Source organism: Panicum virgatum, chromosome 7K, assembly GCF_016808335.1.
Source record: "Panicum virgatum strain AP13 chromosome 7K, P.virgatum_v5, whole genome shotgun sequence".
Lineage (NCBI taxonomy): Eukaryota > Viridiplantae > Streptophyta > Magnoliopsida > Poales > Poaceae > Panicum > Panicum virgatum.
The window spans coordinates 51,634,181-51,649,452 of NC_053142.1; the positions used below are offsets into that span (position 1 = coordinate 51,634,181).

General features: G+C 47.4%; 2 protein-coding genes across 2 annotated transcripts; both read right to left on the minus strand.

Moving 5' to 3' along the window:
- Positions 1-6,729: 6,729 nt before the first annotated feature.
- LOC120643160 (putative B3 domain-containing protein Os04g0676650) lies at positions 6,730-11,227 on the minus strand. Its single transcript, XM_039919678.1, has 9 exons — positions 10,919-11,227; positions 10,041-10,343; positions 8,768-8,898; positions 8,561-8,692; positions 7,985-8,071; positions 7,730-7,830; positions 7,349-7,395; positions 7,197-7,273; positions 6,730-7,035 (listed from the first exon to the last, which is right to left on the minus strand). The coding sequence occupies exons 1-9, from the start codon at positions 11,208-11,210 to the stop codon at positions 6,913-6,915; spliced, it is 1,293 nt and encodes a 430-aa protein (XP_039775612.1). The 5' UTR covers positions 11,211-11,227; the 3' UTR covers positions 6,730-6,912.
- Positions 11,228-11,717: 490 nt separating this feature from the next.
- On the minus strand, positions 11,718-14,832 carry LOC120642110 (transcription factor SRM1-like). Its single transcript, XM_039918514.1, has 2 exons — positions 14,146-14,832; positions 11,718-12,571 (listed from the first exon to the last, which is right to left on the minus strand). Exons 1-2 carry the CDS (start codon positions 14,544-14,546, stop codon positions 12,073-12,075), a joined length of 900 nt encoding a protein of 299 aa, XP_039774448.1. The 5' UTR covers positions 14,547-14,832; the 3' UTR covers positions 11,718-12,072.
- Positions 14,833-15,272: the final 440 nt, after the last annotated feature.

Here is a 15,272-nt window from a genome sequence, read left to right on the forward strand (position 1 = left end):
AGCAACAACACCTGTGCCATGGAGGCATGGACAAGTCCTCTTGTTTTGTGGCTGCCCTTTTGTTTGGGACTAGTAGCTAGGGTCATAGGACCTTCCTAGGCTTCAATTATGACACTTAAACTATCCCGGAACTGGGTCTAATCACCTCTTCCACTGACCCTGCTACAACATCAGAGTACTGTTATGGTGGTTATGGTGACAAGGCAACCACCTCCATGGAGCATCTGCAAATCATTTCTGCACTGCATGGAGATGGCTGCTTGGAGCTTCTGCTGCAACTGTGTTGTGGTCCAGTCCTCATGTATGCCACTCACCATCCAGAAGTGTATTGTTGTATATATGCATGTATATTTGTATACACATATATATGGTAGCTGCTCATCACCGCATTGTTGTTTTGGCAATCTACCGCCGCGCGCGGCGGCTGCGACTATCCTATCCGGCTGAAAGAGACGGCCAGGGCAAAGTGCAGCGAACAACGCCAGGCGCGAGACATGTCCATGCGCAGTGGCCTTGGCGCGATGCCGTGATGGCTGCACCAGGCCAGCCAGCGCCCAGCAGCAAGGGCGAGGCGGGGCCATGGCTGATGTGAGGTTACTGAGAAGCATCGGGGAAAGCGCCGTCGCCGCCGGCCCCACCACCGCCGGCCTAGCTAGGCTTTGTGGTCCGTAGCCGTCAGTGGCAAACTAGTCGTCTTCCGCCGCTCCATCGAGCTCCCTCCCGCTCGTGAGCACGTCGTATCGATCGTGTCGCACACTAATCAAGTGATGATGAGAAAACACTCATCATTACCCATCAGAAGGTATATCTCAGGATCAGAGCAAACTGTTAAAATGACACAAGGGCAAAGAATGTCGGGCCAATTGGTTCCGGCAGTCCAGCGACACTCCGGAGGTCGTGGGTTCGATCTCCGGAAGGGGCGAATTTCCGCATCCGGTTAAAAAAACTCCCTCGCCTGCCTCATGTCCAAAACACTGTGGAGCCCGGCCTAACTCACAAGGCGACGGGCCCCCGTGTACGGGTGGGGCAGGGGTTCGGGGGTTTTCTTGGCCTGCTGTGAGAAGGACATTCTACCTCTCAAACAATGCCGTGGGGGCGGTCTTACCCCGCAGGCCAAGTTTTTTTTGAGTTAAATACACCAGCGGTCCTCGAACTTGTCCCGAGGTGCCACTTAGGTCCACGAACTTGCAAAATCGAAATCTGGCACCCTGAACTTGTTAAGTTGTGCCACTTAGGTCCATACCACTTGATGTGGCGCCACGTGGCATGAATATATGCAAAAAAGCCCTTGAATTTTATCATCTTCTATATGTAGATCCTCCTCATCTCTTTCACCTCTTTCTCAATCCGCCACTCTGCTCCTACCGCCGGCAGCCACTCCCGCCCCGACGTCCAGAGCGCCGCCGCCCCATCACCTGCCCTACAGCCACGCCGCCGCCGGGCAGCCACCGCGGGAGGCTGGGGCCGGGGCCCTGCCTGCGCCCAGCCTACTGCCGGCGAGCGCCCACAGTCGACCGGCCTCCCGCGCCGAGACCGCCTCCCATCGAGGGCCGCCTCCCACGGCGAGGCCACCTCCGAGCGCCGGCTCCCATGCTGGGCTGCCTCGCGGCGAGGCCGCCGCACGCGCCGAGGTCGTGACGGTGCTGCTGCTGCTACTACTCCCGCTGCTCGCGCTCGCTGCACGCGCTGACGACGATGGCGGCGGTGATTCCGAGGCCGCGGCGGTGTTGCCGGCAGAGGCGGGGGCCAGGGTGTGGAGGGCGCACCCTGCTCCCGCCGCCACCGGATGCTCCCGCCCCGGCGTCCATAGCTGCGCGCTCGCCTCAGAGGTCGCCACGAGCACCGATGCGCCGCCTGTGTGGGAGCCGCGAGCCACGCCTCCACCCTTTGCAAGCTCCTCTAGTGGTGGGACACGAGCGGCGGCGGCGGTGCTAGCTCCGCCGTGTTGATGCCGGGGCAGGGGCCTAGAGGGCGCGGCAGCAGCAGTAGACCCTGGAGGACAAGGACGTGTGGCACCGCAGGGCGCTCGCGGAGGGCACCGGCGCCGAGTGGCAGGGTCTGAGGCCGCGGCGGCGCTGCTGCTATTTGTGCCCACTGCGCACGCCGACGACGACGGTGGCGGCGGGTCCAAGGCCGTGACAGCGTTGCGGCCGTTGCCGACGACGATGGCGGCGGTGAGTCCGAGGCCACGGCGGTATCACCGGCGGAGGCGGGGGCAGGGGCCGGGGCCGGGGTTCAGGGCGTGGCGGCGGCGGCAGGTCGCGGAGGACGGGTACGTGCGCTGCGGCAGGGCGCTCGCAGAGGAGGGGGCCTAGGCGGAGGGCGCCGGTGCTGGGCGGCGGGTCCGTGGTCACGGCGGCGGCGCTACTGCTGCTGCTTGCACACGCCGCTGCTGCTGCTTGCACACGCCGCTGCTGCAACCGACGGCTGTGCGGGGCCGACGCCGCAGGGGCGCAGGGCGACGACCACGAGCGGGTCGTGGCGCTGGGGTGCTGCCTGCCCGTGCTGGGATGCAATGGTAGAAGATCCCAAATTGCATCCCAGCACGAGAGGAGAGGCGCGCCGGCGGAGGGAGGAGCGGCGCGCAAGTCGGCATTTTTGCATCCCAAATGTGAAGGTAGAAGACGATAAAACTCAAGGGCATTTTTGCATATATTCATGCCCTTTGAAGGGGTATGGACCTAAGTGGCACAACTTAACAAGTTCAGGGAGCCAGATTTCGATTTTGCGAGTTCGTGGACCTAAGTGGCACCTGGGGACAAGTTCGAGGGCCGCTGGTGTATTTAACTCTCTTTTTTTTAAATGACACAAGCAAAGTTTGGGACATTGGATGATGCATGCGAGACTTCTGAAAGAGGGGAAAATTGTTGGGTGAATGCGAAAGCAGAAAAAAAAATCACTGTCAAGATTACTAGAGCCCGGCCGGGTGCAAATCGTTCTACGCAAGGTGTAGTCGTTGTCAGGCAAGGTATGCGTGATGGTAGCACAACCACATGATTGCGTACTTGTCAGGTTGATACCTGGGTTGGATTTGGGGATTTTTCTCCGGTCTGCTAGCTAGTCAGGGCACGTGCAAGATCAGGTCACTGTTTTAGGTGAGCTTTGCTGGATCTGGGTCACATCTCCATCCTCTTGGTCCCTGTTCTATACCCTGACGTGGCTCAGTAACCTGCAGACATTATTGGGATACCGTTTCCCAACCTGAAATGGCACTACGTACGTCTTAACTGTGAGGAACCAGCCCAAATTGATCATGTTTAATCAAATCATCATCCATTGATCAACTAGATTAAAAAATACCAACCCCGATAGTCCTTGGAATGTATCATGAGCACCGCCCATGATTTAAACACACTCCACTAGCACAACATATCGACATCATCACACAAGCACAACCGTACACCGAGTTTAGATTACATAAAAGAGGTTCAAGTACAAGAACATCAAGTCTTAGAGTTTTGCAACAGAAAATTCTACATCGCTCTCATTCCATACATAGTACATAATAAGAAGGTTAACACTATATGGCGATAGTGTCCTTCTAATAGCCACCGGCCATCTACTCCTCACCGGCACCTCCGTCCGCGGGGTAGAAGTACCCAAAAACGGCCTCCGGCTGTGTCTCACCTGCAATAACTTTAATGAGAGCACCATGAGTACAAAAGGTACTCGCAGGTCTTATCCGATATGGGTATATACTAGCCCGACCTCAAGAAGAATGCATTTGGTTAGTAGTAAGGATATGTCATGGTAATTAATTTTGCATAAAAAAGCATCTACTTTGATCAAGTTATAATAAGCAAAAGACATAGCATCTATGATCTCTACAACATACATCAATACAATTGCATAAGTAAAGTGATCATGAATCATAAGCTCAATCTTCCATGAACTTCCTCGGTAACTCTACATTAAAGTCAAAGTATAAGAGCATGCTCAATGACCGAGAGCGCGGCTATTGCAATAGATCAAAAACTCTGCAGGGGTGTACAACTTTTTCCACACGAGAACAAGACCAACGACCATACCCATGGCCAAGGATAAGTGTTGATTCATGCCTTAACCTTTCACACAAACACAACCAACTATGAGCGAACGGTCGGGAATGACAAGTGCACCGGATCCGCCGATCACACTCCATCACAACTCGCACCGAATCCGATCAAGGCAAAGTGTGGCTCATGCTAGTTGGCTTACCGTCCCATTATAAAGTATGTGGTTTGTACGGAAAGGTGCTCAAGTATCAAAGCGATTACGCATCGGTCCTTAATCAACTCAAGCAAGTCTAACCATTTGAGCTCCATCCCAAAATGGCCCTACCATACTTGCCCAAGTCCGAATCATCCTTCATAGTTGCTCAACTTTTATCCATTCTTGACTAATCATGTGAAATTAAACATACATCCTATAGCTCGCGAGTGGTGGTGCCCTTGCCACCTCTCGTCTTGTACCGAAGCTAAGCATGATTAAGTATATAATTCATGACACCTAACAAACATACTCAACTATGAGGGAATATCCTAAGCAAGGTTGGTAATGCATCAATTAGATTCTAAGCAAATAAGGATACATATAGTAACTCATGCACAAACAAGACACATATACTTCATTGATCCAAAATAAGGTGTAAGAGATGCATAGGTGCCTGCCTTGATTCACAACGGAAGTATCGTCTCCAACGATCTCCGGCTCAACCTCCTCTTACTCCGGCGTCACGGTCTCTACACGAGTGCAATGATGCTTGATAAATAACTATACCATGAATGATTGTAATGATATGCAAATGATATGAGAAAGTTTGTGTTAACATTGCAAAACCATGCTAAAAGAGGCTAGACATATAGTACACATGTGTATTAGGCATAGGTAAGTGCAATGCAATTAAACAACTAAAAGTGGAATGTGTTCTATGGGTGCCCGGATACTCTGGATATGTGTCCGGATAGTCCAGACAGCTAAAACCCGGAAACTCCGGGTTACCCGGATACTCCAGGTATAGCCCCGGATACTCCAGGTTTTTCTACGTTTCTTTGTGTAGAAAAGGGAAAATGACCATTGCCGGTGATTCCGGCTACGGTTTGAGGTGGGGTTTGTTCTTAGAGGTTCTTGGGAGTGTGGGGAGTCTATCTTGGTATCTAAAACGTGCATGCATTAGGGTTTCAAAGATCTAGGTCATCCATGGTGAAAATGCTCTAGAGAGCTTCATGGCTTCCAAATGGCAATGGGAGTAGATCGGGGATGGGATAAGCTCACCGGCGATGAGTGGAACACCGACAAGGGCTTCAAGATGGTGTAGAGGGCTTGATGAAGCTCGAGGTCGTCCTTCTTGCTTGAAGCTTGAGGAAGAGGAGGAGGAAGAAGATGGAGGTGAAGCTTGGGGAAGCTCCTAGCTCCAAGGAAGAAGATGAAGTCGAGGCGGTGCAGCTCGTCGGCGTCGATCTCCGGCGTCCTCCGGCGATGCTCCGGCGAGGTGGAGGGGCTTCAATGGTGGAGGAGAGGGTGAAGCTCCTCCATGACTTGGAGTAGAGAGGGAGAGGGTGAGAGAGAGAGAGTTGTGGAGTGAATGGGAGTGAGAGAGAGAGAGTTGGGAGGGTGTCCTGGTGTAGGTGAGGCTCGGGCTGACGCGTGGGCCCAAGTGGGGTACGTGACGTCGAAGTTCTGCGAGTTTGACACGCACTCGTCCTGCCAAACCCGGAAACTCCGGGTTTAGGTTGCTAGCCCGAAAACTCCGGGTATAGACCCGGAGACTCTTGGTTTATCCGGATAATCTTTTCTTGAAAATATTTGATGATGTATATGATGTCATGATGAATCTATAATTATTCTAGGGATTTTACATTAATTGTCAGCAAAATTTAGTAGGCTCACTGAGGACGAACTGTCAGGAGTATTGAAGGTACAGTGACAGCGTAAGTATCCACTGAAAAAAGTGGGCACATATTTATAAGAAAGTGATGGTCTTTAATCGTCCTGATCAAGGATAGGGTAAACCTTTACTTGTCAATGAGCAGTTTTTGTTTCATGTAGTTAGCTAGCCTTTTCTGCTTCAACTAATTTTACTGAAAATGAAGCAAAACTAAAACATATCTCCACATTTCCCTTCTTAGAAAGGTGACAAGAAGGGGCACATGATTGGTTCTGATCATAGAATCCTACTAGTCCCTAGGATGCTACAGGGACTGAGCTTGCTCTACATGCTTTTTCCATGTCTTTCCATGATACTTTTTATTCCGTGCTACTGCACCTATGTGTCTCGTGTTCAAATAGGGCGTGTTTAGGTCACACCAACTTGAGCTAGAACCTTAGCACTAGCTGTTGAGCGGAAAAGATTTAACCTACTACAGCTACAGCCAGATCCAATCGCAACATTAGCTGTCCTGAATAGTGAGCAGACTTTATGTCTTATGGTTGCCTTCACCAATTCATCTTCTTTTCTGCTTGTCTGAAATGCATGAAAACCTCAACTGCCTAAGTAATGAAAGCTAAGGCATATACTAGCTCGAGCTGTAAAATATCTGCAGCGGCACATGCGAGTGCAAACCCATAGAAATTGGTACTTCCCTGTGAAACCTGAATTTTTCAAACGATGGTACAATCACATTATTCTGTTTCCTGCCGCCGAACACGAACTATGTACAGATACAAAAAAAAAACTAATTTAACTCAAACTACATGAAACAGCATAGCTACCAACAAGGGAAACAGAAATTCTTTCGGACGGCAGGCATCTATTTGCTCTATTTTGCCTACGGAAAATTCAGCCGGAATTCAGTTTGAATGATACAAACTCACAACAGCTCATTCGCTCCAAGTTCGAGCAACGCCTTTTGGTGTGCTCCAGCATGACAACAGTCAACACAACATTCCTAAAGTGTTTCTGATGTTCATATTCAGGCATGAAGCTCCATCCCTCTAGATAATAATCTTCTTGGCCGAAGGACTCACGGCGAACCCACACTCTTCGCTGAGGTTGCCAGCCTTAATGCACTCGCATTGCGGCACTTGTATGTCCTCGGCCTTCACTGCACGGGCAACCTAGCACGGAGACAAGAGAGGCATGAGGTGGTAGACAACTGCTAGGTAAAAAAAAAAATAGAGAGTGCCTTTCTATCTAATAAGAAAAGGTGCAAGATAGATATGGTCAGAAGTACAATACAGTGCATCTGAAAGAAGGGGAGAACAGATCGTTTACATACATATCTGCCGGACTTCTTGTTCTTGTAAATGACAAGGATGTCCTTAGCTTGAAGGCCATGCTTCTTAACAAATTCACCTGAGAATTGGACAAGCAATTTATTAACATCTGTACAGAATTAGTATATTTACTTTTAATCTCTGATCGACATACCAGTAGTTTCTAAAATATACATTCTGCTCTTATTATTAGGCCAGTACCTGAAAGAAATATATTGCGTCAGTATGATAGTATTCTTTTTTCTCGAACACGCAAGAGAGCTGCGTATCTTTGTATAAAGAGAGAAAGAGTAGTCTAATTACAAAGAGGCGCTCCAAACCTTGGACTAGAGCAAGGAGTGCACGATCAGCAAAATAAAATAAATTACATTTACTGGCCATGATAAAATACATTTACCGGCAACAGGCAGATATAAAAATTCTCTAAGCAAAATTCGTTTTTGGTGTCTGGAGGAATTACATGCAAGTATTCAGCCTAAATTATTGATCATCAGAAACTCTGAACAAGTTATTGTGTAGAGTACAATGAAGATACCTATACTTAAACTTCCATACAGCTGGGAGCTCAAAATCGTCCATTTCCAGTATCAAGCCATCCTTATCTTCCAAGACTGGAAGGTTAGGCTCTGCATCCTTCTACAAAATTTAGAAAACAGTGAAATTGCAAAGCAGCGTTGCGGTTTGTAGTTAACGTAACATTATAGATGTTGTTCGTGCTGGAAACGTAATTGATGTAGCACTGTATAAACTAGAGAGTAGGGCTCAATTAAGAGGATATACAAGTACTTACCTTTGGCAGCACAATTCTTCCAATGTTTCCAACATCACTGTTTGTCAAGTCCTTGCGCAAGATAATACGGTAGTCTTGACAATTGATCTTTTGTAATGGATTTGCAAAAGAGGGGCAAAAAATCAGACTTAGTTCAGGGTCAAGGCACAGTACAAATGAATATTGTGCAAGTGGTTCAGCTATGGATTCAGGCATTTTAGTATAACCTTCTTCATTTTAGCTACCTAAAATCATTGTTTTTTGTTGCCCACTCCTTTTTTTTTATGCAACAGGAGGGGCTGGGCCCCTACTGATTATATATTAAATAAAAGGAAAACGAAATACAAACAAGCTTAGCCTCTACAAGTGTTTCCCACTCCTTGACCGCTAGGTTTGAGTTGTTTACACAATAAAAAAACTAAAGATAGAATCAACTGTTCAAAATTTGTGAATTCATTTCCCCTAGTCTTAAAAAGAAGATTATATAAAAATGATCTTTATTCTTAAACAATGAATGAGCAAAATGATTTTCTTGGGTTAAATAATGCAACAGTAATAGTATCAACAAAGCATATATGCATCAGCATGGCAACATACTGTTGTACTCATCACATTAATAACATGTCCATTGCCCTGCTTTAGGTCTTCGATCTCTGCAACCGGGGCGGGATCCGGCTCCTCACTGTTCTCGCTCTCGATATCTCCACTTCCAAAGACCGTTGAAGTATCCTAGAGAATTGTGATACCATAACTTCTCATATGAACTGGATTTTTTTACTAAACTCTGAAAGAGTCCAAATTTACCTCTAAATTGTTGGGTTCATCGAAGATTTGAGTGGAGGTATAGTTGGTTGATTTTGGGGACATCAGTTGAAAAGGGGAAGTAGGTACCACTGTTGCAGGCATTGTAAAGCTGCTAGCTGCAAAACCTGCACCTGGGCACCACCAAATGCTAAGAAGTAATTAAACAATACATGAGTGGCCATTTCTCCTTTTCTTTCAAAACATATATAGCTGCATGAGGATGCATATATTTTCGTCAACTAAATCAAGTTTAAAGAGTAGCATGCATTTGGATAAATGAAAAAAATCTTCAAATGAAGCTGTTTAAAAATTAATTCAGACTGCAGATTCACGCTCTTTATGTCAATCAGTTTCCACAAAAGAAATAATTTTCTAGGTGGGATTTTATCCTACCAACTGGCAAGCGGCCAATGGGTGAGGCTGCTAGCCTCTTGCCCATCTTGCAATAGTCTTCTTTTCCTCACTCCGGCCTCTCTATGACTATCTTCAACCCACTCACCACAACTCTAAAATTATGAAGAACTTTCAGCAACAAAAGAAGAAGATTGTTTGTCAGGTAAAATCCTGAGGTAAGCAGGTTGTCTATAATGTCTGGAAGACGGGCTTGTATACTTTATGAAATCAAACTCGCTAATCAACTTTGCACTCGGAGGATCAAGTGGATTGACATTGTATCCACCTCATATGGTCAACAAGGGTGCTTCCAGGATTATTATCTATTTATTATGAGATAATGACCCTAAGAGAAAAGACCAATATACCCCTACTCTCCACGTGGTCACCCTTGCTACTATAATAAGGATAATTAATAATGGCTTCAAATTCTTAGTATTACATGCGTTTCCCTACAACTTCGCATTAGTTAAACCAAACCCTCAAAATGGATTCCCTCCTCTCCACAGTAACATAGTGTGAAAATCCTATATGGGCTGCATCTATGGCTGGTTCCATGCACAAGAAGTCTAGCCTGCAGGGCAAGGTCCACCTGAGTAGGAAGCTTGAGTTAGTATAGTTAATAAGTCATTAGATAAAATTGTCTTGTTAGCTCAGACATTCTATGTAAGGATAAAGTGACATGGATGAATACAAAAAAAAATTATGCTCCTATCTTCTTCTCTCTCAGTTCAAGGGGCTCGAGCTACAAGCCTTCTCCTCCCTCCTGTCGAGACACCTACCTCCTTGATCAGAAACACCCAGCCCCACACACGCAACTAACACAAACTCATGCCAGATAATCCTTTCTTAACTGTGAAATGTACATGCATACATATACCTGAATCCTTTTCATGGTTGTTCTGAAAGGAAGGAGTTTGAAGCATCATATTCATCGTTGCAGGACCATAAGCAGTGTTGTAAGGGTCCCGTGGCATGTATGTAGTAGTCCATGTATGTGTATTGTACGAGGAAAATTTTTGATGAAATTCATTGCTGTTGATACTGCTGCTGCCGCTGCCGAAAGTAGTAGTGGCATGAGCCAAAGACATGAGCGCATTGTTGTGCGTTCCCCAGTCCGCAAAACCTCTTGTGTACTGTGATGATGCAGTGTTGCCATATGGAGAATAATCCTGGTAGCGTCCTGGAGAATATGCATATGGGAGCAAAGCTTAGATCTTGGCATAGTGTAAATGAAGTGGAGAATATGAAGCAACATGCAACACAAAAGCTATAAAGAATAACGGTATTATATCAACGATGATGGATAACTTGTTTTCCTGCAGGAAAATGCTAATCATTTAATCATTTAGTAGTGCACGGTCACTACATGCATATGCCTGCTTCAAATAATGGTAAGTTATTCTCATGCATATTATGATGGCATATGTAAAAGACACTGAATTCTACTCGATTTGTCATTGATATCCTTCGCCTCCAGAAAATGGAAATGGGGTCCTCTTGTGCAGTAATGAACACAGCTTGTTTATCAAAACCAGAAGTTAATAATTAATCATAATAACCACAGCAGACACCGTAGCAAATTAAAATCGGCGAAGGAGAACCGTAACCTGATCCGACATTTAGGGAATGTAGCGCGATTCAACGTACAGATCCGAGCGCGCATCAAAACCCTAAGAACAACCTCGGAGAAACCCCAAATGGCAAGATCACAGAGACTCAAATGCGGAATTCAGCGAGCGCGCTGGCGGCACTGACCGGTCGGCGGCTGGGACTGCGCGCGGTGCGGCTCTGGCGGCGGCACGGCGATCTGGGGGGAGTACGAGGGCCGCGGCACGGGTACGTGAACCGGCATTGCCATCGGCGGCGCCTGGATCAGGCCGGCGGGGTACTGGTGGTGGTGGTGGTACTGGTGCACGTTCGCGGCGCCCGGCGCGGTCCTGTGCACGGACGCCACGAACGCTTGGTACTGCTCATGCGAGATACCCCTGCCGAGGTCGCCATGGCCTGCGCCGGCGCCGCCGGCCGACGAGCCCTTGGCGTTGGCCATGCGAAGCAGCGACGACGTCTGTGTATGGCTTGGAAGTGAATGACGCACAAGGATGCCCGGGCGAGGTGGTGATGGCCGCGGCTGTGGCCTTGAAGAGGTCAGGGCACTGCTTGATTTATTTCGGGCTTTGGGGAATTTTTCCTAGGAAGGTCGGGGTAAAATATCTCATTTCTCGGATACGGAGGAGAGCTGCGCATATTTATTTTTTATATTAAAAAATATTAAATAAATGTTTTTATTTTTATATTAAAGAAGAAGAAATATGCCGTGGTAAAATCTCTCTGAGAAAGAAGCCGACCAAACAAAACCTATAAATGGAATGGAAGCCGAAAATAATAGCATTCATTAAGAATGATGCCACATCCTAGTATAGAGTTAATGAGGGGTTTTGTGACAGTCCTACTATGTGAGAGTGTAGAGTGTATCATGCCTAATTAATGGTCGTGGAAAACCCACCAAGTCATTATCACTGCCAATATTTTTAACTTAGACATCTGGTTCGGCAAATTGTACATGGAAAACTGGGTGTTTTATCTTTACTCTTTGTTGCCACAGATATACAATTACAAATCACAGACCGACGGAAGCACAAGTCCACAACATCTAGCCTGAAGCCTGCCAGACCGCGACACGTAATGACAGCACCAATCCTGAAACACTTAGAGCAGGTCTACATGGAGAGTTTGCATGCAACAAGTACATAATCTGCAATGTCCTCAAAGTGCTACATGTAACAACAGTTTGGAATGTACACAAAAGTTTATTGATATTGCTTTATTGCAACATGGTAGCACATCCGCTAAAAGCAACATAGGGAGATTATGGATTTGTTTAGAAGCCATGCAGCACTCTGAAATGTTTCTCACCCATGAGATGACGGGGGTGGCATTGGATAGGGCATCAGAGCAATGTTTACTGGGGCTCCAGGTACTACAGCTCCTGGGACCGGGGCATGCATGCCATAGGCCATATGAGGTGGAGCTTGAACAGGAAGCGTAACAGGAGTCCCCACTGCTGAGACAAGGGGGCCACCAACTGGCTGTCCAATTGTGGTACCATAAGCATCGACACCTGGGGGTGTATTTGCTGGCTGTGGAGATTGCTTAGAGGGCTTGCCAGGATTTGCAGCCTGTCCATTTGTTTGACCTGTGATTGGCCCCTGAGCAGCTGATGCGTCCCCATTCACACTAGTGATATCATGTATACTTGATCGCCGCCTCTCTCTATTCATTGAGTTCAGACGGATAAAATACTTCTGTGCATGACTAGCTACTTGAGTCGGTGTCCTTGAGATCACAAAGTTCCGAGAGATGCTCCGCCAGTCACCTTTGCCATACTTTTCAAGACCAAGAAGGAACAATCTGTAAAATCAATTTAAAGAGCATATCAGTAGCAAGAAAAGTAAAACCTAGATGAAGGATGCTTTTGGGAATAAGTTCCTCCTACATTTAATCTCCAGAAAAAAAGGAGCATTGATTTAATAAATGATACAACTCTTGCATGGTAACTATTGTTAAATTTATATGCTGATTTCAGAAGAGGCAAAAGAAAGCTGAATGCATAACCTACCACTCAAATTGTCCTTAAATCATAATACTTGACAGCATGCAAGTGTCAGTGATAAAACATCCCTTCAAACAATATGCATAACATAACATATGGAAGTATCTGCATTCTCAATGCATTTGAAACTGCTACCTACTAATTCTAGCATCCAACTGCTTCTGTTTCATCATTGACAGCAGTATGTATTTTCACTTTCTGACATTTACTCAGCAAGTTAGTTGTGTGCAAGCGCCATTTTAATTAAATATTAAAATTACAAGTGACGAACCCATCTTTGTCGCACTTCCATATAAAAAAAAAGAAAAATCATCTTTATCACTCAAATAGCACACAATTTATTATGAACTTAGCATGACAGCAATGGGTTACAGCTTGTAAAGGTAAATTTAACACCTAAACTTCTTCCTGCTTGGCAATTTAACAGTTAATAGAGCATTGCCTTAAAGGTGCCACAGGACAAATATCAGAAGATGGCAAGTACAGCAAATGAAAACAGGGGAAAAGAAAAGAGTAGGTATGCACCAACAAGCATGAAATCATGCATAACAGGGTGCTGGAGATTCTAACTGTGGATTTGTGGAAAGCATTATGAAACTGACGAAGGAAAAATAAAAGATATATTGTACTAGAATTTTTCCTTCACTGGCAGTCCGGCACCATAAGTTAGGTGACTAGTTTATTAAGGCATGTCAGGTAATTCTAGAAGGACAGTTTGCCCAAAAAATAAAATGGTCTGCAGGAACATGACCATGACACATGGAGCACACAACATAAACATATACAAATGCAGCCAAAATGCTCTTACTGCTCAGAATCAATGATACTTATGTAATATCCGTTTACCATTGTACTATAAAAATTTAGATGCAGATGCTGAAAGCAAATTAAATCATCCATGTGCTCATAATAATTATCCACTTACCTATACGTTAAAAGCAGTTCACACTGAGGGTGTAAGTTCGATATAGAACACTCATTCCACCATGCGAGCATAGACCATGCAATCCACCCACAGGAGTGTAACTTGATCATATCTCTCTAGTCCCAAGCCCAGCAAATAAAATCCCATGCACGAGTAAAACATGCAACTCCCAGATATATGTTGAAGCTGCAAACTGACCCACCTAGTAGGCAGTACTTGCACCCAGTTTTGCCAGCAAGAGTACCAGGTAAACTACCTAAACAACTATTTTCAGAAACGTATGACAAGTATGCAGATTAATTAGACAGCATAGCCCCAATGAAACAGCAACAGTCACCATCCTAACAGTTCTCTCCTACTCGAAAACACAAGCAATTCGGCAACCGATTGACAATTTGAAGCATCACTGCAATTCTACCCAGCAGAAATGAAGATGATGAAGTCAACCTGTGCTCGTCTTCTGTCCAGGCGATCCCCTTCCTGCGCTCCTGCTCGGCCGACTTGGCTGACCCCTTCTCCCCGTGGGCCCCTCCTCCCCCGCCCCCCTTCTTGCCGCCGCCGCCGCCGCCCCCTTCCTCGGCGCCGCCGTCGACCGCGTACGTCGGGAGGGGCACGCGGCCCGCATCGATGCCCTCGACGTCCTCCACGAGCAGCTCGTAGTGCTGCCTGACCTCGTCCGCCGTCTTCCCCTCGACGGCCTCCGCTATCTTCTCCCACCGCGCGTCCCCGTCCGCCTCCTCCGCCATCGTCGCGATGGCGTTCTCGAACGCCTTCTCCTGCTCGCGGGTCCACGCCCCGTACCCCTCCTCGCCGCCGCCGCCGCTGCTACTCGCTTCCGCCACGGCCATGGCTGCGGGCCGGAGCGGAGACCGCGGAGTGAACCCACCCTAGGCAGGCGAGCCCGCGCAGGAATCCCGCGGGTAGGGTTTCAAGGTTTTGGGTGGAGGAAGGAAATGGAGCGGCGGCGCGGCGAGATAAGAGGAGTGCCGAATTGGTTTTGGGAATAAATCGGGGGATTCGAGAAGGGAAGGCGGAGGAGGAGATCTACCGGCGGGGGACGTGTTACCGCGGGGATATTTTGTTTTCACCGGCTGCGGCTGCCTCTGCCTCTGCGAGAGAGACGGGATGGATGGAGTGGGCTTGCGCAGCGTCGCTCCCCCTCTCTGTAGAGGAATGGGGAGGTGGAGCTGTCATGAAGCCCTCAGGAGCACCGGCAACAATATCGGAAGCTGCGAACGCGCTGGTAGCGCGATGGTAAGCGCTCCCGTCGTGGAGCCGCCCACCCGGGTTCGATTCCCGTCTGGGACGTGCCCGGTGTCGCACCAGCTGCTGAGGCATGCGTGCGTAGTGGGTGTGAGTGCCTCAGTGTGGCGCATCCCGAGACTACTCGGACAGCTTCGTCTGTATTAAGTCTGATTAATGTGGGCGTCTAAAAATTTTACATGACTTCCCAGTGCTCCCGGATATTTAAAAAAAATATCAAAAGCTGGTGAAGGAGCCCAGAAAAAAGGTCAAGAGCGAGAAGACTATGAAGGCCCATTATGGGTAAAGCATTGAGGACGTCTGTCTGCTAT